The 22,220-nt window shown below is 45.6% G+C and overlaps 1 protein-coding gene across 6 annotated transcripts in view; it reads right to left on the bottom strand.

The window, feature by feature from the left end:
• The window catches only part of LOC132574195 (probable U2 small nuclear ribonucleoprotein A'), a 41,929-nt gene extending 20,158 nt beyond the window's left edge, over positions 1–21,771 (bottom strand). For 2 of the 6 annotated variants that reach the window (XM_060242453.1, XM_060242454.1), the window contains exon 1: positions 21,133–21,341. In XM_060242453.1, the coding sequence (XP_060098436.1) occupies positions 21,133–21,143 (11 nt within the window). In that variant the 5' untranslated portion in view covers positions 21,144–21,341. Of the gene's footprint in view, positions 1–21,132 lie in introns of all 6 variants that reach the window. The other 4 variants (XM_060242451.1, XM_060242450.1, XM_060242456.1 and 1 more) reach the window with 4 other exon arrangements.
• Between the last annotated feature and the right edge of the window lie 449 nt (positions 21,772–22,220).

Here is a 22,220-nt window from a genome sequence, read left to right as displayed (position 1 = left end):
GAACATATCAGTATTTCACTGTATTTGCATAAATGTACATAGTGCTTCTTATTCTTCTAACTTGATCCAATGCCCTAAATCACAGTTTTATCCAGGCCTTCTAGTCAGCAAATGCTTATTTATTTATGCTTCTACTAGAACCCATTTTTCTTACTGTTCTTTCCCAATGAATAATATAGAAAGATCTTTTAACCATTCTCAACTTATGTTCCTTCGTAGGGTCTAGTTACAAAATACATTATTTAGGGATCCACCCCAAGGTCCTGTCTAAGAGATGTACACTGGGTTCTCCATGCTCAGATTCAGACCCCAGAATACAGGGTGAGGGGGCTAGAGCCCTCCCTCTTCAGTGCGGTTTTTCCAAACTGAAATGGGCCTGAAGGCACACTATTTGCCCCACTGGGGAAATGTATGTGTGGTTGTGGACTACACGTAGACTTCCAACAAGGCAAACAGGAGCTCCCTGGGTCTTTTTTATGCTGTGAAAATAGCAGGTTGGGAAAACAGAGGCCCAATCCCCCTCTCTCCATGCACCATAGGCAATCCCTGCATGCTCAGGAATTAAATTCTATGCATGGGACTTCCAGTGCACTTCAGGTCAGCAGAACCTAGACCAGCTGTGTAAACAATGGGCGTTTTCGCACTCACCTTAATCAGCAGCGACCCCCCTCTTCACCGCGCAGGATCTGCGCGGATTTCGCACTAATTGCCGCGGAGCACCCAGAAGAGCCGGAAAGTCCCGCGGCTTTTGCGGCGCAAACGGAAACCGCCAAAAACCAGTTTCCATTTGCGCCGCAAAAGCCGCGGGACTTTCCGGCTCTTCCGGGTGCTCCGCGGCAATTAGTGCGAAATCCGCGCAGATCCTGCGCGGTGAAGAGGGGGGGGGTCGCTGCTGATTAAGGTGAGTGCGAAAACGCCCAATGTTTCCTGTAGTTAGGCCCTTAGATAGTCTAATCTTCGCTCCCTAAAGCAGCCCCAAGACTGAATCCATAGCACCCCAAGTGGTATTGAAGAAGTACTGCAGGGTATAGATGCAGAAACATTAGGCTGCTTCTCCTTGGAGGAGATTACACCAATGTAAACCTAATACAACAGCAGACCTGCTCACCAGGGCAGGCACCTGTGTCTTGTGAATGCTATACAATTGCTGAAATCATTTTAAGCATCCAAAAAGCAAGGAGAGGTCCTAATGCTCCGATGTTACGTTGTGTGTGGAGGAGTACAGGATACTGTGAAATGTGGTGCTAAAATGATCTTGGAGGAATGCACAGTTATATTGTGGCTTTTAGTAAACTATCTTTTGCAAAGATGGTACTAATGCTTGACCTGAGTAAAAGTCTACCTATGCACATGCTCTGCCTGTAACAGTGAACTGCACTGGACAGGGTCTGAATTAGAGAAATGAAAAAGAGGACTCCCCCCACCCTTCAGTCTTTCCAATGAGAAAACTTGAAATATGGAGGAGTAATGGAAAAATTCCTGTGAAATATTTTCTATTTTAGAATGAGTAGAATTATTTTAAAGAGACGGTTTTAGTCATATATAATATGAAGATGCACTCTTGTGCTCAAATATTGGGTAGACTTATAATTTTGCTTCTTGAAAGCTTTAATTTTTAAATTCCATAAAAATGCCAAGTAGTACAATGTAGCTAAAGCAAGTTTGTTAACAAAGCAATATATTACATATATTTCAGTCTCCCCCCCACCCATGTTTAAATTTTTATTTTCCAGTTAAATAAACAAACCAACAGTATAAAACAGGTTTTTCCCCCAGTGGTGTCAAAATTTCCAGAAATGTTAAAACTCTAGTCTGAATTTGAAGTGACTGATTAGGAAAGTGATCTTTGGGTTGTGAGAGAGAACCCAATCAAAATGTTGCCTCTCTGTTCCAGTAGTGAAACCACTGCAAATTCCATCCTAGAGGTTAATAAGTAGTAACAGACTGATATCCCAATTTGGAATGAAGATTACCTAAATCTATTTTCCTAAAAAGTCAGAACTCAACGCATTAGTTAAATAAACACCTTTGGGTGAAGGGTGTGTATGAGATTGCACCTTGAGGGCCAGTTTGGTTAGTGATTAGGAGCAATGGCTCTAATCTGGGAGAACTAGGTTTGATTCTCCACTCCTCTAAATGCATCTGCTGATGTGACCTTGAGTCAGTCACAAGTTTTCTCAATGAGCGTTTTCGCACTCACCTTCAGCCGGCGCGACGCCCCTCTTCACCGCGCAGGATCTGCGCGGAGCAGCCGAAAGAGCCGGAAACTCCCGGCACAAAAGCTGCGCAAACGGAAACTGCTTTTTGGCGGTTTACGTTTGCGCTGCAAAAGCGCCGGGAGTTTCCGGCGCTTCCGGCTGCTCCGCGGCTTTACTTGCGAAATCCGCGCAGATCCTGCGCGGTGAAGAGGGGGGTTGCGCCGGCTGAAGGTGAGTGCAAAAACGCCCAAAGTGTTCTCTCAAGAGCTGTTCTCAAAAGGGCTCACTCAGACCCACCTACCTCACAGGGTGTCTGTTGTGAAGAGGGGGAGAGGAAGGGAAAGGAGATTGTAAACTGCTCTGAGACTCCAAGTAAAGGGTGGGGTATAAATCAGTCCAGTCCAGTCCAATCTCTCCTCTTCTCTTCTGGAGCTAAATCTGACCCATAAGAGTTTGGACAGGTGCTCGATGAGCTTATACAGTTCATTTTTTTGGTGGGCATGAGAATCAATACAGATTTATTTTTTATTGCATAAATGGTACAACATTCCATGTTGTGATTTCAAACAAATGAACATCTCTAAAATTCAGAGACGTCTGCTGAAGAATGCCTTGATGGATATTCATTTTGATCTTCACTAGCACAGCAGATGTAGCATACCACACTCCCGTTATTGTACGAGCCCCATGATCTGTCACAAAACATGATTATAACAGGTGCATGAGGGAACTGTAAAATGCTCTGATAAGGATGGTAATGGTGTTTTCCCTCTAAGCAAGAGCATATATCCTTGTTTAAACATGATACTGGCACTGCTCAAAGCCTTCTTAATGAATCGATTAGGAAGACAGTGCTGCAACTTGTACAAAATCATGACAGATGCTTAAGTTTGTGCACCAGCGCAATGCAGCTCAGGGGTTAGAATGTCAGGCTAAGACTGGGAGGACCTCAGTTCAAATCCTCATTCTCATTGCGTGACCTTAGCCCACATCAGTCTCAGCCTAACAGGGTTGTGAGGAGTTGGACATAGTTGGGGAGAACCTTATACACTGCCCTGAGCTTCTAAGGTGATATTTAAAATATAATTGATGATACCTGCAATCAGGCCTCAGATTCAGCAGGAGCTCACAGGAGTCCAACTCCTGAATCTTTCTGATGGTCCCCTCTCTTCCTCCCCACCTATCTTGTCCATCGAGTAGTAAGTGCAGCTGCATAACAATCCCTGGATTAGGAGAACAGGCAGCAAGCCAGCCACCAGGGGCTTTGCCACACCCCCAGCAGCCCTCATTAACCCCTGGAGAAGCCCGTACCACCATTTCTCCACTTTTTATGTGATTTTGGGCAGTGGGTGGCTTGCTGGCCTTTTGACTGGGGGGGGCAGCCCAGGAGAGCCCCAGGTGAGCAAGGCCTGCTTTCTGGCATCGGGTTGCTTTCGACTAGGGGGGCATAAGCTAATGAGTTATGCTAATGAGTTTTGCCATCTATTTTTCTACAAAATGACCCCTGCCTGCAGGGCCTACAGATCTGTGGCATACTAACTAAAGGCCTAACTAAACAATATAGTGAACCTGGGAGATTGCCAAATGCCCCACTATTTTTTAGGAATGAGTTCCCACTGGGAATTCCTTTTAACTGCAGTATGGAGCCTGAATCTGGTCGGGACCCCCACAGAGTGAGGAATGGTAGTGGGTCCTTGGGGTGTCCCCAGAGGCACCAATGTCAACTAGTTTAGCCTTAAGCACTCTTGAATGGGTGTCAGCAGTTTAAGCAATAACTTGAACCTAGGGCTGCCAACCCGGGAGGTTCTCAACCGGAGTCTCCCGCCCGGGAGGTTCTCAACCTGCCGGCCCACATTGGGCCAGCGAGGGGAACCTCTCTCCGCATCACTGGCATGATGACGTCACTTGGAAGTGATGTCAACAAAATGGCGGCTCTTGTGCGGGGTGTCATACCTGCACCAGACCCAGCCCTTGCTAACCCAGAGCAGGAGCCACCTGAAACTGATCAGGCCACACCAGGCCCTAGCTCATCCCCTCCTGAAACTGATCAGGCCACACCGGGCCCTAGTGCATCACCTCCTGAATCCCCGCCACCTGTGAGCCGGCTCCGTGAAAGGAGACGGCAGGAGTTCAAAGACAGACGGAAAGAAGCACGCATGCGTGGGAGGAGAGATCTAAGCCCGGAGTACTAACGAGTTAACAAGCCAGCACAGTATATCTGTAGTCCTGGCCTTAGGGCAAACTGTGCTGGCAACGAACGATCCTCCTCGGACGTGACCACGCCCTGCACCCTCTTGCCTGCTGAGAGAACCCGTTTGCTCCTGACCCGGCTTGAATCTTGGACTTGGAACTGGACTCTGCTTTTGCTCTGTGGACTGGCTTAGGTACTTTGAATATATTCGGCTTGCTTTCTCTGGCTTTTGACCCACTGCATTCCTGTGACGACGCGCCCTGCTTCTCCCTTCGGCTGGACTGATTTATGGTAGGGACTAATTAGGACTGCTAGATAACGCTTGTGCTGCTCCTTGAAAGCACCGTAGCCGGCTGCCAGCGTCCTGGCCGATTGCCAGGGCAACAGCAGCCGCCCGTCTCTACCTGAAGGTCCGGGTCATGACACGGGGCCGCTCTAGGTGTTTCCAGGAAAACTCTATGGTTTTCCCAGATGCTCTAGCCATCTGGGAGGTAAAACTCGATGGTGCAATAGGTGCCATAGAGTTTTAACCTCTCAAGTGGCTAGAGTGTTCGTAAAAACCATAGAGTTTTCCCAGAAATGCCTAGAGCGACCCCGCACAGGCGCTGCCATTTTGATTACATCACTTCTGGGCCACGTCATTGTGTCGCAGAGTGCGCGCACAATGTCCCCTGCTGGGGGATGAAGAGGACTTAGCAACCCTACTTGAACCTGTGCAAAGTCACTAGAGTTGTGGCCCTCCAGGTGGGGCCTAGAGATATCTTGGAATTACAACAGATGACTGATATCAGTTCCCCTGGAGAAAATGGATCCTTTGCTGGGTGAACTCCATGGGATTATACCATGCTAAGTTCCCTCCCCTTCCCAAACCCTACCTTCCCGAAGCTCCACCCCCCAAAAATCACCAGGAATTTTCCAACTTGGAGTTGGCAACCTAAAATTCACACAGGGAATCCCTTGACCTCATCAGTGTCACATATGAATTCAGCCTACGACTTGTGAAATATTAAAGAGACAAATGAGACATGACATTGGGAGATCAGTGATTTGATCATTTGAAAATTGCGTTTTTAAATAGGTGCAGGACTTTGATTGGATTGGTGGAAGAAAGAAAATAAAATTAGCCTCCCCTGTATGATTTCACCAATCAACCCTCTACCCACACATCATGAAAGGGAAAAAGGAGAAAGAGAGGCTTCCTGTCTTTTAACCTTTCCAGGAATAATAACAGTGTGGGAACATCAATCAATGAAACTATGAGGGGGTTGAAGGGCTTCTGCAACTGGATTGGAAAACTATTTTTACATCCATCTATAATTAAGTCAATAAAGGCATGAAATTTACTGCTTTGTTGCTATCCATATAGGCACATCAGAGGACTGCTGCTGTGTGATGCTCTGGACTCTCTTTGACTTGTGCCTTGTGATGACTTTTCTTCATATTACAGTCTTCATATTACCACTGGCACATCATAGCAGAGCCATGGCTCAGTGGTAGAACATTGGCTTTGCCTGCAGAAAGTCCTAAATTCAGTTCACAGCATCTCCAGTTAAAAAAATCAGACACAAGATGACATGAAAGAGCTCTTCCTGAGACACTGGAGAGGCACTGGCAGAGTAGATGACGAGGATCTTGATTAGGGTTGTCATCTTACGCACTAAGGATCAGTGCAGAGGTGAGGCAGGTCAGGCTGAAAGAGTGGCAGGCCCAGGATCACCCAGTGATGTTCCCTGGCAGAGTGAGAATTCTGACCTGGGTCTCCCACATTCTAGTATGGTACTGTAATGAACAACAATATAGGATGGCCAGGTCTGATTCAGGTAGGGTTGCCAAGTCCAATTAAAGAAAAATCTGGGGACTTTGGGGGTGGAGCCAGGAGACATTGGGGGTTGAGCCAGGAACAAGGGTGTGACAAGCATAATTGAACTCCAAGGGAGTTCTGGCCATCACATTTAAAGGGACAGCACACATTTTAAAATGCCTTTCTTCCATAGGAAATAATTAAGGATAGGGGCACCATCTTTTGGGGCTCATAGAATTGGACCTTCTGGTTGAATCATTTTGAAACTTGGGAGGTATTTTGGGGAGAGGCACTAAATGCTATACTAAATATTTGGTGCCTCTACCTCAAAAAATAGCCCCCTCAGAGCCCCCAATACCCACAGATCAATTCCCTATTATTCCCTATGGGAATTGTTCTCCATAGGGAATAATAGAGTGCCCAGTAGACATTTCCCTCCCCCCACACTTTCTAAAGGTGGGGAGGGCCTCCAAACCAGGGAATCCCCTGCCCCCTCCCTCTCTCTCACACACAAATACTTACTAGATCTTCTTCCTGCAGAACTCTACTTGCGTGAAAACGAAAGCAAAAGAAAGGGAGGGGCCGTTCTCCATGGAAACTATTACTGACCCTTTCCAATGAAGCCCTTCCTGTTTCCTGCGCAGCCTTAAAGGCACACATTTTACAAACGGATCAGGAGCTCTACAACTATATGATGCCTACACGCATGTTCTCCCCCTCCCCTGTAAGGAAAGCCCCCTACTTTTCATACATATGGACATCGTGATCACCAGTATGGTTGCCAGGGTGCCTGGAGATTTGACTCTCACACATCTGCTCTAAGAAGTGGACTTTGCCCACAGCTTCTAAGGCTTATGTAGCAGCTTTGCATTCTACACCTCTGGATGCGTGTTAGCCAGAACTCTGCTCGTGTGCCCAGTCTTGGCCGCTGCAGTGGAAGAAGCCAGGCCACCATGTTTCCAGCCTGTTTCCATGAACCAAAGGCTAACACCACAAGAATCCATCTTGCTTTCCTGATTCCATCTCCAGCATCTGCTTCAGCTTTTGCATAAGGCGATCAAGCTTATCCAAGCATACCCTGCCAGACCACTCAAGCCTTTTGTCTAACGAAACCCAGAACAAAGACGGCTGCTCAGAAGATGATGAGAAAAGAGGAAGAACATCTCCTGTCACAACTAAGTCTTTTGTCCACACCGGGGATACCTAGGTCAATATTTGATTCCCTATTGTCATCTTCCCAAATAAGCCCACTTAATCCCAAATACCTTGCCATTTCCATACTGACACCCTTGGAGCCGCCCCAGGCCTTGTCGCAACCTGGAAGTTTCCAGGTTGCCCAGGACGAAGGTGAAGTTCATTGGTCAAAGCAAACACCCAATTAGGTGTCACCAAGGGGCTCGCCATTGGCTCTGCTAATGTCCATCCTTCATGGTCATCACAGAGCCTCCCCTTCCTCCTCCCCGTCACCTCCCCTCCCCTAAGGGGTCTAAGGGAGCCTATTTAACCTCTGACCCAACTCCACTCATGTGTGCTTCTATCAGCAACCCACCTTCCGCTGCATAGATCCATCCCCGATTCCTGATCAGTTTCGGATCCTCCCCCATTCCCTCAACTGTCGCCACCGGAGCCTTCCTTGAAGTCTGCGAGAGGTAAATATTACCCTGTCTGTTTATCCTTATATGTTCCCCTATCAATCTATCTGTGTTTCTTATACCTGTGTGAATGTGTGATTGCTTTGTATTTTTATCTTGTGTGGAAGAACTATTATTCTAAATAAATTACAATTGGTTTTTATTAAATTAGAGTCCTTTTATTGAGCATTACCCTCTGGATGGTTGAGCCTGGTATATATCGGTTAAAAAGATTCCTAGTGAGCCAGGTGCCCACCTAACTAATTCCCCAACCTCGTTTTGAGGGCATTTCGGCTTACACACACCCCGCTTTCGGATTTTTGGAGAGCGGGGGAGGAGGCTGCAAATTCAGGGGTCCCCCACCAGGGCGGTGGTGTTGGGAAGCCTAGACTCAGGGAATATCTGGGGACTTTGGAGGTGGAGTCAGGAGACTTTCTCATTCACTAAATAAATAAAAAACACAGCAGTGCAGTTCCCCTGAATACAGTCTTCATTTCCTCAACCTCTTCGTTTTTTTGCCCACCCTGGCCGCTGTGCTTCCACTAAATGAAAGTGAAATTTGTCATACCCTCCCCCCACCCCCACAAGTCCCTTTGTCAGGCTTTGGAAGCATGGGGTTTTTTTTTAAAGGACATGCACACACACAAAGCAGCCAAAATAAAGAGAGTTTGCAAGCCCACACTTTTGTGATCTCACTGGGGCAATTTACTCATGGGAGCTGTTGAATGTAACAATCTGCTGTATGTCAACCAGCTTGTTCAGCCAGGAACAGGAAAGGAAAACAGCCTAGGGGGTGGAGTTTTCCTCTGTCCCATAATCAGGCTCTAGCTAACTCTTTCCTATCCATTTTACCATAGAAACAACTTCTGAAGTGAACGCAAAACAGAGGGACTCTGCTCTCTGCCCTTCTTTTATTTATTTATTTATTTTTATTTACCTTAAATTTCTATCCCGTCCTCTCCGCAAGTGGACTCAGGGCAGCTAACAGCCGCTTGGAGTCTCTGATTCAGAGAGAAGGGCGGAGTATAAATCTGTAGTCTTCTCACAGCTTCACACACTCATAGCTCTGCCTGCTCACCTCACTCATTCCTTTCCTGCTACTGAGATTTAAAGGCATATGCATGTTCTCAAACACAAAAAGTTGCAAGTATCTTTTAAGCCTGCCAGGGTTTAAAGGCACATTGTGGCTGTTGGGGCAGGGCTTCCTCCCCACTGGCCAGGTGGCTGGAGGCAGGGAAGAGCCTGCAAAGCTGTGAGATCCCCTGCTGGGACTTGGGGACTGGCAAATATATGACAGTATGTGGGCCTCAGAGTTATGTGGGCCTGAGAGCCAATTTGGTGAAGTGGTTAAGTGCATGGACTCTTATCTGGGAGAATTGGATTTGATTCACCACTCCTCCACTTGCAGCTGCTGGAATGGCCTTGGGTTAGTCATAGCTTTCACAGGAGTTGGCCTTAAAAGGGCAGCTGCTGTGAGAGTCCTCTCAGCCCCACCCACCTCCCAGGGTGTCTGTTGTGAGGGGAGAAGATATAGGGGATTGTAAGCCGCTCTGAGTCTCTGATTCAGAGAGAAGGGCAGAGTATAAATCTGCAGTCGTCTTCTTTTTCACGTCTGCAGAATTTGTGACACGGCAACCTTCATTTAAAGATCTAGAGTTCATTCACAGAATAGGAACATTTTTAAAAAGTAAAAGATAGTGACCTCCAAAAAGGGTAGTGCTCCAAATGCCATCCATCTAATTTCTCCACGCTTGCCCCCCTTTCAATTCTTCCTGGTGCAAGGCGGGTTTTATAAGAACATTACCAACGTTCTGCTTCAGTGACCCTGAAACAAATCCTCTTTTATCTGCTGTGACTCTTCAGCATGGCCAGCGGCTTGACAGGAGGTAAAAGGTAACATAAGGGAGTTATTTATCTAAGGAAGGCGCTTCTGAGCTTAAAATGCATGTCCTTATATATTTCTGTCTCTAGCCATGCATACAGGCACTTTAACTGTAAAAACCTGCCCCCTGGATATTATTGATTCATTTAGTGTATTTTTATCCTGCCCTTCCTCCAAGGAGCCCAGCTCATCTTTTCTTTCATTTTAAACTCACAACACTCCTGTGAGGTAGGGTGAGAAAAAGAGAGAGAGAATGATAGGCATGAGATTGCACAGTAAGCTTCATGGCAGAGTGGAGATTTGACCTCGGGTCTTCCAGATACTGCAGCAGCCCAGTGGCGCAGAGTAGTAAAGCTGCAGTACTGCAGTCTGAGCTCTCTGCTCATGACCTGAGTACCCAGCTTGCTGGGGGGAAAGCGTAGATGACTGGGGAAGGCAATGGCAAACCACCCCATAAAAAGTTTGCCATGAAAACGTCGTGATGTGACATCACCCCAGAGTCAGAAATGACTGGTGCTTGCACAGGGGACTACCTTTACCTTTTTTTCCTTTTTTAAATTTCCAGATACTAGTCTGATGCTCTCATCAGTAGACAAGGCTGGCTTGCCAAAGAGTTGTAGAAACATGTTGCTTATGATAAAATCCATGATTGTCCACACATTTCTTTGAAATGTGGTATCCCCATCTTACAAGGCAGGCTGGTGAAAGCTCAGTCACCCAAGCTGAGTTGGTATGACATATCAGCTTGCTTCATGAGACAGGTGCCTGAGAACAGAACTCAGGCTTGATGTGATCTTTGGCCAGAGTTGGGTCTGGGGTAGGGTTGCTAGGAAGGAGCAAGGGAAACAGGATGCATAGGCTGTATAGGCTGCCAGAAGGAGAGAAAAAGGAAATAGTGTGGGTAGAAGACACTGGGGAAAGTGAGGTGTCCATTCTGCAAGTCCCTACAGGTTCCCCACTGTGTAACTGGGCCTGGTTCAGGTAGCAGTGGCCATAGTTTTCCCAGGGAGAAGCAGCCAGGGAGATGGAAGGAGAGGAAGCTAAAGATAGGAGGACATATAGAGGTAGGTTGGCTGGTGGGTAGGAAGAAGAAAAAGAAGCAGGGACATGGGAGAGGCCATTGGGGCTGCCAGGGAAGCAGAAGTGGAGTAAGAGGAAAAAGATGCCTCACACAATTTCTTATGGGTCCCCTAATTGTGTATGTGTGTAGTGTGAATGTCCATCCACCTGTTTGTTGAAAAAACTTATGAAAATCACCATATACATATTTCTGCTTTTTGTCAGGGCCAGCTGCTAATGTGTAATGGATGGGTGTGCCACATCTGCTTCTCTTTTGTAGCATGCTGAGAGGAGTAACAGAATTGCAGGACAAAATCCTTCAGCACTGCAGGACAAAATCCTTACCCCTTTAAAAGGGGTAAAAGGGGTAAATTCTCTGAGATGAGGAGGCATGTGAGGAGGAAACTGAAAGGAAAGGTAAATACGGTCAAAACCCTTGGGGAAGCTTGGAGACTATTTAAAACTATAATCCTAGAAGCTCAGATAAAATACATACCACAAGTTAGGAAAGGCACAAACAGGTATAAGAAGAGGCCAGCATGGTTAACAAACAAAGTAATGGAAGCTGTAAAAGGTAAGAAGGACTCCTTTAAGCGGTGGAAAACCAGTCCAAGTGAGATTAATAAAAGGGAACACAGACAGTGGCAAATCAAATGCAAGACTGTGATCAGGCAGGCAAAAAGGGACTATGAGGAGCATATTGCAAAAAACATAAAGACCAACAATAAAAATTTCTTCAAATATATTAGAAGTAGGAAACCAGCCAGGGAAGCAGTGGGGCCCTTGGATGACCATGGGGTAAAAGGATTACTGAAGGAGGATGGGGAAATGGCTGAGAAGCTGAACGCATTTTTTGCCTCCGTCTTCACCGTGGAAGATGAGAAGTGTTTGCCCGCCCCAGAACCACTAATATTGGAAGGGGTGTTGAAAGACCTGAGTCAGATTGAGGTGACAAAAGAGGAGGTCCTACAACTGATAGACAAATTAAAAACTAATAAGTCACCGGGTCCGGATGGCATACATCCGAGAGTTCTGAAAGAACTCAAAGTTGAACTTGTGGATCTTCTAACAAAAATCTGTAATCTTTCATTGAAATCTGCCTCCGTTCCTGAGGACTGGAAGGTAGCAAATGTCACCCCCATCTTTAAAAAGGGTTCCAGAGGAGATCCGGGAAATTACAGGCCAGTCAGTCTGACTTCAATACCGGGAAAGTTGGTAGAAACCATTATCAAGGACAGAATGAGTAGGCACATTGATGAACACGGGTTATTGAGGAAGACTCAGCATGGGTTCTGCAAGGGAAGATCTTGCCTCACTAACCTGTTACATTTCTTTGAGGGGGTGAACAAACATGTGGACAAAGGAGACCCGATAGATGTTGTTTACCTTGACTTCCAGAAAGCTTTTGATAAAGTTCCTCATCAAAGGCTCCTTAGAAAGCTTGAGAGTCATGGAGTAAAAGGACAGGTCCTCTTGTGGATCAAAAACTGGCTGAGTAATAGGAAGCAGAGAGTGAGTATAAATGGGCAGTCTTCGCAGTGGAGGACGGTAAGCAGTGGGGTGCCGCAGGGCTCGGTACTGGGTCCCATCCTCTTTAACTTGTTCATAAATGATTTAGAGTTGGGAGTGAGCAGTGAAGTGGCCAAATTTGCGGATGACACTAAATTGTTCAGGGTGGTGAGAACCAGAGAGGATTGTGATGAACTCCAAAGGGATCTGTTGAGGCTGGGTGAGTGGGCGTCAACGTGGCAGATGCGGTTCAATGTGGCCAAGTGCAAAGTAATGCACATTGGGGCCAAGAATCCCAGCTACAAATACAAGTTGATGGGGTGTGAACTGGCAGAGACAGACCAAGAGAGAGATCTTGGGGTCATGGTAGATAATTCACTGAAAATGTCAAGACAGTGTGCGTTTGCAATAAAAAAGGCCAACGCCATGCTGGGAATTATTAGGAAGGGAATTGAAAACAAATCAGCCAGTATCATAATGCCTCTGTATAAATCGATGGTGCGGTCTCATTTGGAGTACTGTGTGCAGTTCTGGTCGCCGCACCTCAAAAAGGATATTATAGCATTGGAGAAAGTTCAGAAAAGGGCAACTAAAATGATTAAAGGGCTGGAACACCTTCCCTATGAAGAAAGGTTGAAACGCTTAGGGCTCTTTAGCTTGGAGAAACGTCGACTGAGGGGTGACATGATAGAAGTTTACAAGATAATGCATGGGATGGAGAAAGTAGAGAAAGAAGTACTTTTCTCCCTTTCTCACAATACAAGAACTCGTGGGCATTCGATGAAATTGCTGAGCAGACAGGTTAAAACGGATAAAAGGAAGTACTTTTTCACCCAAAGGGTGATTAACATGTGGAATTCACTGCCACAGGAGGTGGTGGCGTCCACAAGCATAGCCACCTTCAAGAAGGGGTTAGATAAAAATATGGAGCAGAGGTCCATCAGTGGCTATTAGCCACAGTGTGTGTGTGTGTGTGTGTGTGTGTGTATATATATATATATATATATATATATATATATATATATATATATATATATTTGGCCGCTGTGTGACACAGAATGTTGGACTGGATGGGCCATTGGCCTGATCTAACATGGCTTCTCTTATGTTCTTATGTTCTCTTATGTTCTTATGATGGCGATTCTTCCATGGCTCTGACCTCTGGCTTGTTCCTCCTCATGGTCCACCTCATGACGCTTGGCTTATGTTTCTCATCCCTGTTTCCCCTTGTTTACTGCTCACAGTCCTAACCATGACACTGGTGAGATCTTAATTCTGAATCACCATCTTCCTGTTACTCTGATAACATGTGACTTCCTGTCACATACTTATTATTATATCACTGGACTAAATGGATCAGTGGTCTGTACTTCTGCATAAGATAACTTCCTACCTTAAAAGAAACAATATTTTTGCTAGGTTTGCATTGATTGTAACTATGCAGTCACAGTATTTTAAAATGGAATCTAGGAACGGTGATTTGTTCTCTTAGACGGCTCTATTTCTCTGATTCCTTTTATTATTACTTCTTTAGGGTGAGTGAAAACTAATTGAGGCTGGAGAGATGGGATGCAATTTAAAACAATTATAGCTTACTGTATTTTAAAGCATTCCAACTTTATGCCGGAATTGGAAAGCCCATTGGCTTGGCCTGACTCTTTGTATGGCCCCACTGGGAGACGATTAGGTCAGCCATTAAGGGGAAAAAATGAAATTATGCTGTCTACCTAGGCAGAATTATTTCCTTCCTTTTGCCTATAGTGAGAAATAGGTTGTTATCATAAATCACAGTTCTTACTTCTGGAGAAGAATTCATTTTACTAATGGTCTCACAGAAATCTGCTACACTGATAGTATTTGGTCTTTTCCATCCTCTTCCACTGTAATTTGTTACAGAAGTCTTTCTTCAGGTGGTGTTGCTAGCATTTTAGGCTACCTGGGAATAGGACTCTGGGGACAAGTCGGAATATAGATAACTCAATAATCTTTAGGCCAATGTGTACATTCATGTCCTTCAGTCACTGACTTTGGCACTACTGAGCCTTTCATACCAGGTGAGAATGCTGTTTTCAGGTGGGCCTAGGGTTGCTAACCTCCAGGTGGTTCCTGGCGATCTCTCACTATTACGATTTATCTCTAGATGACCAAGATCAGTTCCCCTGGAGAAAATGGCTGATTTCAAGGGTGGACTCTATGCCATTATATCCCACTGAAGTCCCTTCCCTCCCCAGGCTCCATACCCCCCCCCCCAAAAAAAAATCTCCTGCCACTAGACAAACAAAGCAATTGCCTAAGATACCAGCTTCTGGGAGCACCAAATTGGGCACCCCCATGTGACTTGGTGATGTTATCAGTGCAGTGGGGGTGGGGGGCACCACAAGTTAGCCTTGCCTAGGGTGCCAGACAGTCTCGGGCCAGCCCTGTGGTATTTCCCAACCCAGAGCTAAGTCCAACAAAGAAATGAATGAAGAAACAAAACCTTTCAAGCCCAGTCAGGAGACCCAAAGTGTCTCTGTGTACCACAAAATCATGGGATTGTTGGTGTCAAAAATGTACAACTTGAATAAGAACAGTCCCAAAGGGTTTACTTGCTCATTAACAACCCCTCGTGTAAATAAATAATCATATTCTTAAGTTACCTCCTGCTCCCTACAGGCAGCAGGCCATTCTCAGAGCCAGGGCAGATAAAAAGGGATTCGTTTCAGGATCAGTTCAGCATAAGGCGTGATTGTTATCTTGGAAAATCCATCCTGAGCCAGAGGGAACAGCAGCAGGTGGGTGGAGTTTGAAGCAAAAGCAGTCCAGTGGAAAACTTCCCTTCTCAATTTTGCCCCCCCCCCCCCCCGCTAAGAGTTTCTATTCTACAAAACAGCCTTTCATTATTGAACTGGAAGTTGTCAAGTTGACCACTTATGATTCTGGCTGGAAGAGAAGATCCACCAGCCACACCTTGGCTATGGTCCTGCACAGATGATTTGTTCAGCAGTGTGAATAAATTCCATACCATTGCAGTTCCTTAATGCTTCTGCTGTTTCTGGGGGGTCCCATAGACCTGTGCGGAGCTATTTGGGGTGTCAAGTTAAGATAGGAGTCTTAGCAAAAAAAAAGTGGAAAGAGCTTGGGGAGGGGGGAATGCTATCCACCACTTACATCTTACAGCTTTAGCTCATGCTGGATAGGATCCAAGCCCCAGTTGTGAACATTCAAAATGATTTCAAACACATTCCAAATACATACTCGGTATTCTCGACACAATGTGAAATGCATTCGAAATTATACCAAATTTTCCAAAGAAAGGGTCACGAACAATGCATGCCACCATGAGGTTCTTGGAGGCTGGGAATAAGAATGGTTTTAGGAGAATGTAACTCTGTTTAGGATTGCACTGCTTGTTTCTGCCTTCACAGTTAAGTGTGAAGAAGAGGGGGAGTTTCTGATCAGACACTCTTGCAGAACTATTGCTAAGAAGTACTCAGTCTTCACAGGTTTCCATACAGATGCGTTTGCATTAGCAGTTGTTAAATGCCTTTGCACTCCATTTGCTGTCACACAAAGTGGATGAATGAACCTGTTTTCTCCCCACCCCACCACCCTACTTGCAATGAAGAGAGTGAGAGCATACGAATCTGCTTTATACTGAGTTAGAATCTCTCTCTCTCTCTCTGTGTTTAGATGGAGGCACCAGATTTTCAGCATAGCATAGATTTTCTGGTGCCTCTCCTCAATAAACCTCCCAAGTTTCAAAAAGATTGGACCAGGAGGTCCAAATCTATGAGCAACAAAAGAAGGTGCCTTCATCCTCCATTATTTCCAATGGAGGGAAGGCAGTTTAAAAGGAGCACGGTCCCTTTAAATGGGATGGTCAGAAGTCTGTTCAGAGTTCAATCGTGCTTGTCATATTCTTGCTCCTGGCTCCATCCCTAAAGTCTCCTAGCTCCATCCCCAAAGTCTCCAGATGTTTCCTGAGTTGAACCTGGCAACCCTAGATCTGCATTGCTGATGAGGATTGCCCACCCATTTGATCAAAGTGTTCTGATAGGTGATAAAGTGCCGGTGTAACCGCTAGCGGGATGGCTGAATTTTCAATGCTGGGGTTGTGGCAGGGGCTTTGCCGGAGGCAGAGACTGTTCAAGTGTTGCTGCCCCCAGACTTGTAGTAATTTCTTGCTGCAAACTGTGGTCAAAGAGGGCCTGGGTTTTGTAGGAGGCGGGACCTAGCCAACCTTTTTGCCAGTCTTGTTACAGTCATGGTGGCTGTGCACTTGCCTTTTCTGGCGAGTTTTTCACAGGGGAGCCCTGACTCTGCTGTGATGGGTTTGCTGGTGGGAACAGAGCACTTTGAAGGCAACTTGCCAAATGACTACGCCACAAGCTCACAACAAACTAGTAAAAAATTAAGAATAAATATCCCCCCGTCTGTGAACACTAAATTAAGCTGCTTGTAGAAAATTTCACCACTTAGAAAAAGCTGACCCAATTACTGTAGCTGTAGACAGGGCATAATTAGAACACAGAGGAACCTATTAACAAAGTGGCAACTATAAATTATAAATCTACTACAAAAACCACAGGGGCCAAAAAGCACCACTGACCTTATTGAAGTTTTTCGGTAAGCAAAATCTGAGGGTAGACAGCAGTGGGGGTTAGAATTATAACAACAAAACCAGTATTAGGAAGGACTAACAGCAGCAAAATGTACCATCTATAGCCAAACCTCAGGCACAGTACTCTGAAATACCCATCCACTACAATTAAGTGATCCTACAAATGCTATATACTGGATCAATTAATTATTTGCTTTACTAGATACTTTAACAAATTGTTATTTTTTTAAAAAAAAACCTATATTAAATCTACAATGCTATTGATTGCATGCTACAATCTTAATTGAAAAAAAACTCACTCACCAGGAGAGGAGTGTGAAACCCACTCCAAGATTGGGCACCAACCAGGGCTGGCCCTAGGGTGTGCGGTGGAAGGGAAGTGAAGTGAATCCAGGCTGCTGCTGGCATTTGCCTAGGGCACTGGGAGGTGGGGCAATTTGGTGCCCCCCAGCCCAGCGCCCTAGGCAAATGCTTAATTAGCCTAGTGGAAGGGCCAACCCTGGCACCAACAAAGAGCGTCCCGTGAGTCAATGAGGCTCTGGGACCGAGGCACCCACCCCAGCTGGCAGCCTCAGGTGAGCCGGAAAAAAAGCAGCAAACCAGGAAGGTTTCAGTACCAAAAACTGCAGATCCTCGGGACCACCAGCCAACAAGATCCAGGAGAACTGACCCAGACTGCTGACAAAATAACCCAGCGAAAACTGAAGGGGGTGAACGGGCGCCTCCATGAGCACTGAAGGCCCAAACAGAATCTGATCTGCAGAGCTGAGATAACTCGAAGAAGGAATCTGAGCCAAAAAGTCAAGTGAGGACTCGCAGCTGCAGGATGCCTCTAGGATCCATAAAAAACTGCACAGTTTAGAGTTGACTGGGCACAACATAATCCATATGTAGAGCCCACTAAAACCTTTGCCTGCCAAACAGAGCCAGCCTTGAGATGACGTGGGGCTGTCCAGTGTAGTGGCCTATGGCTCCCACCCTTGCCAGTTAAGGGCAGGAAAAGCCTCCTCCAGACTGCTCCAGAGCCTGAGGCTGCAATCTGGCCATTTTAGGTGAATCTTGGCTGCGTCTGGTACTGGCAGCTCCTAAAGCAAGATTACCAAAGGAAGCTCAGTTTAAGACTATATTCACACAACAAAGATGCTAATTTCTGATGGGTAGCCATGATTATTTGTAGTGGCAAAATAGAACAAGAGCCCAGTGGCACCTTATAAAGTTTTTGGGATCTGGGGTGAGCTTCATCATATGCATGAAGTGAACATCCAGTAGGCAGATGAACACATCTGTTGAACCTTTCATGGATCTGCTGGAAGCATAGGAAAAAATATGCCAGATTGAATTGTGTTATCTTTTAAGGTGCCACTGGTCTCCAATTTTATTTGAATACAACAAAGAGAAAGCAGAGATGCCCTGTGCATCTAGAAATACCTCCATGCTATCCTTGTTGTGTGGGAAAGCACTTCAGAAGGTCATTTGAGACCCTATGACCGGAGTCTTGGACAGCAAAAAAGTACAGTGATAAGATAATCATATATCAGTAGAGCCAGTGTGGTATAGTGGTTAAGAACAGTGGACTCTAATCTGGAGCACTGGGTTTGATTCCCCACTCCTCCTTCATGGAGCCAGCTGGGTGACCTTGGGTCAGTCACAGTTCTCTCGGAGTTCTTTCAGCTCCACCTACCTCACAGGGTGTCTGTGGTGGGGGGAGGAAGGGAAGGCGACTGTAGTGAAAAGCAGGGTATAAAAACTAACTTGGTTCTTGGTTTCAGATGGGAGCCATGTTGGTCAGCAATAGAACAGTTAGATTCGAGTCCAGAAGTACCTTAGAGACCAACAAGATTTTCAGGGTATGGGTTTTCGAGAGTCAAAGATCCCTTTGTCAGATGTGAGTAGCAATTAGGTAGAACTCTGTGTGTCTTTTGATCCCAGTCAGCATAAGAACATAAGATCATAAGAGAAGCCATGTTGAATCAGGCCAATGACCCGTGTCAGCCACAAGTTCTCTCAGGGCTGTTCTGCTCAAGAGCAGTTCTGGGAGAGCTCTCTCAGCCCCACCTACCTCACAGAGTGTCTGTTGTGGGGAGGAGAAGGGAAAGGGCATTGTAAACTACTCTGAGACTCTTTTGGATAGCGAAGGGCAGCATATAAATCCAATCCTCCTCCTCCTCCCTGATCACCAGCCCATGTGTGAAACCAGCAATAGCACAAAACCGGGATGGGCACTGTAGAAAATAGGAGGGATACCCCATTTGCTAGCTATCTGGTTCTCCCATCCCACACAGGGGTTATTTCAGTCAATAGCTAGAAGTGCAGGACTCTTTGTGACTTCAGTCATTTCTTATCTCTATGGCCAAAAACAAAAAAACAAAACGCATTGCCAAAAATTTGTATTCCACCCTAGGGACAGAGTATACAGTCTCCCGCATTATGCAGGGGTAGATAGGAAGGTTCCTGATGACCCTATCAAGATGCATGATAAACCTGTGGTGAGGTAGAGTTGCCAACTCTTGAAACAAAATGTGGTACCTGGGAGTAGAGGCTAAAGTGAGTCTGAAGCTACAGACAAGGCTCAGAAGTCTTTTGCAGGGTTCAAGGTGAGGTCTAGTGGTTTTGGGCAGGTAGAGAATTAGCAGAGCTCATAGAGTTGCCAGTCTCCAGGTGGGACCTGGAGATCTGCCATTTTTCCAACTGCTCTCCAGCTGGCAGAGATGAGCTCCCCTGGAGAAAATGGCTGCTTTGAAGGGTGGACTCCAGGACATTGTACCGTGCTGAGGCCCCCTCCTTCCCCAAACCCCTCCCTTCTCCAGATCCACTCGCAAAATCTCCAGGTATTTTTCAACACAGACCTGGCAACCCTATCTCAGGAGTCTGGGTTGGATCCAAGAGGGAAGCTCAGAGCAAAATGAAAATATTCACCAAAGGCATACTGGTAAAAGATATTTTTGGCCTGTCTGGCAACTGGCCTGAAAACTGAAATTATAACCAGACCACTATGGCCCTGGTTGGTCGGCAATCCTAACGATGGTGAAGAAATAGGGTGGATTAGAACTGTTTGTACCCCAGCACTAGAGCATCTGCTTTGCATGTAGAAATTTTAAAGTTCAATCCCAGGCATCTCCAGTTAAAAATAGGATCAGGTAGTAAGTGATGTGAAAAACCTTTGTCTGAGACTCTGGGGAGCCATTGCCAGTCACTAGGCAATACTGACTTAGGAAAAGGCAGAGTCATGTGTTCCAAAGCTACTGAGGTTCCCACCAAAGGCCTGAGAATCTAGCAGAGGAGATTTCTTCTCCATTTCCCCAAATACTTCCCAAATTCCCTCAATTTCTTAAATACTTGCCAGCCCTGAGGGGAAAGTTAGACAGGAGAAGCCCAAGCTAGAGAAGCCCCAGCCCGAAAACTCCTGAGGAAACCACCAACAGCGTGAAAGAATCCTGCTCTTCAATTATTTAATCTTTGTATTTTAGCATTTCAAACTGTAAACCACTGTAGAATGCCTTAGCCGTAAGGTAGGTTGAAAAATGCAGTAGATAAATAAAGAAATGATGATGATAAAGAAGCAAGTACCTCAGACTGCTTCAAAGTGCTGTTTAAAAATCAGGCTGAAGTCGTGTTTGTTGTGGTGATGGAGACAGACCTAGCACAAAGAACCTGGTGGTCGTTTACTTTAAACACTACTTGCACTATTTCCACCCCCCCACATACACACCTGTAGCTTTATACACAACAATATATCTTTTGTGTTTTATTAGAACCTTTGAGTATCATGACAGAACCATTTGGAAACAATTTCCCTAATGCACGCTGCCCCCCCCCCACTTCTAACGTGTGGCTGAGGTGAATTATCGTCCTAACATTTGGGTATTCATTTTCTTGCTCTGTGGAAAATGTTCCTTTCTTTGCAATTCAGGCACAATTAACATAATTAGCCACATCACGTACAATTAGCCATTGCCAGTGGATATATTACTGGCATAGCAGCCTTATCAATAATGGCTGCCTACTTAGTATCATCTTCAACCGGCTGTTTTGAGCCTACTTTTCATAAATAATCCATTTTTCTGAGATGGTATTTGTATTCGGTAATGAATAAGTGACATATTTCTTCTTTCCCTTCCAAGCACGAGAGCCAGTCTCCGCCATTCTGTTGCCACTAACGGCATGTTTAGAAAGATACTCAATCCTGTAACCTTATCTCGGTTTTGCAAAGTGTGTCAAGTCAATAGTGCCAAGACTAAAATTACTTTTGTTCTCCTACCTTTCAGACATGGCGTGCAGTGAGGCAAAGTTTTCAAGGCTTCCATGGAGTTAGTTCCCTTCTGCAAAAGCATTTCTTTCCATTTTTCTTCCCTCTGTGGTGGCAGCTCAGCAGCATCCCTTTGAGAACACAGAACCCCCTTCAGGGTCTTGGCCGAAACTCTACGGATTCGGCATCACCTGGGAGACGGTCTGTCAGCGTTCGCTTCAGAAGGTATTGTTACCAATCTCTTAAGTGCCTCAAAGGATTTCCTGTGTGGCTGTTCTAGCCAATAGGGAAAGGCCCTCTTTTCCTTAGGAGTTTGTCAGAGGCTGCTGATACTCTTGAGATACAGGGCGATCACCTGGACAAATCTGTGATGTCCTCACTTTATTTCCAGCATTTTTAATTTCTCTCTCATTTCCACTGGTCACAATTATAGCCCATCCATTATCCAAGGAGCTCAGTGTTGGAGCTATCCCGTATTTTCATTCATAACAACCCAGTCGAATAGGCTAGACTAAAAGAATGCCAACCTCCAGGTGGGACCTGGGGACCCTGCCAGAACTACAGTTCATCTCCAGACTAATAATCCGCAGCATAGCATTGGCTTGTTTTATTGCAGTTGCACACTGTCCCAACATTTTCAGTGAGTTATCTACTATGACTCCAAGATCTCCCAAGTTCATTTCCCAGCATCTCCAGGTAAAAGGATTTGGTAGCAGGTGATGTGAAAGACCTCCACCTGAGACCCTGGAAAACTACCACCAGCTGAAACAGATAACAATTGGCAGGTCAATTGTCTGACTCAGTATTAGGCTCCTTCCTGCACTCAGGGTTAGGTTTTGGAGTTTGATACCAGGTGCTCTGGTCTGAGACCTGCATCCTGTAGGTTTAGCTGTAGACCTAGGAATGAGCTTCCTCCTCAGCAGAAAATGATCTGTAAATGATGGCACAGCAATGGTATCCATGCCTGCAGACTTTTTGTTAGGAATTTCAAAAGACCCATGGATGCATTTATGGGGAGCTGCATTCATCTAATTCAAATATACATTCCCTATCATTTTAAAAGTAGTTTCAAAACTGCTGTAGAGATAAAGTAAGGTGTG

The sequence above is a fragment of the Heteronotia binoei genome, chromosome 6 (assembly GCF_032191835.1).
Source record: "Heteronotia binoei isolate CCM8104 ecotype False Entrance Well chromosome 6, APGP_CSIRO_Hbin_v1, whole genome shotgun sequence".
NCBI lineage: Eukaryota > Metazoa > Chordata > Lepidosauria > Squamata > Gekkonidae > Heteronotia > Heteronotia binoei.
Note: the sequence above shows the minus strand (reverse complement) of the source record. Positions and strands in the feature narration are given on the sequence as shown.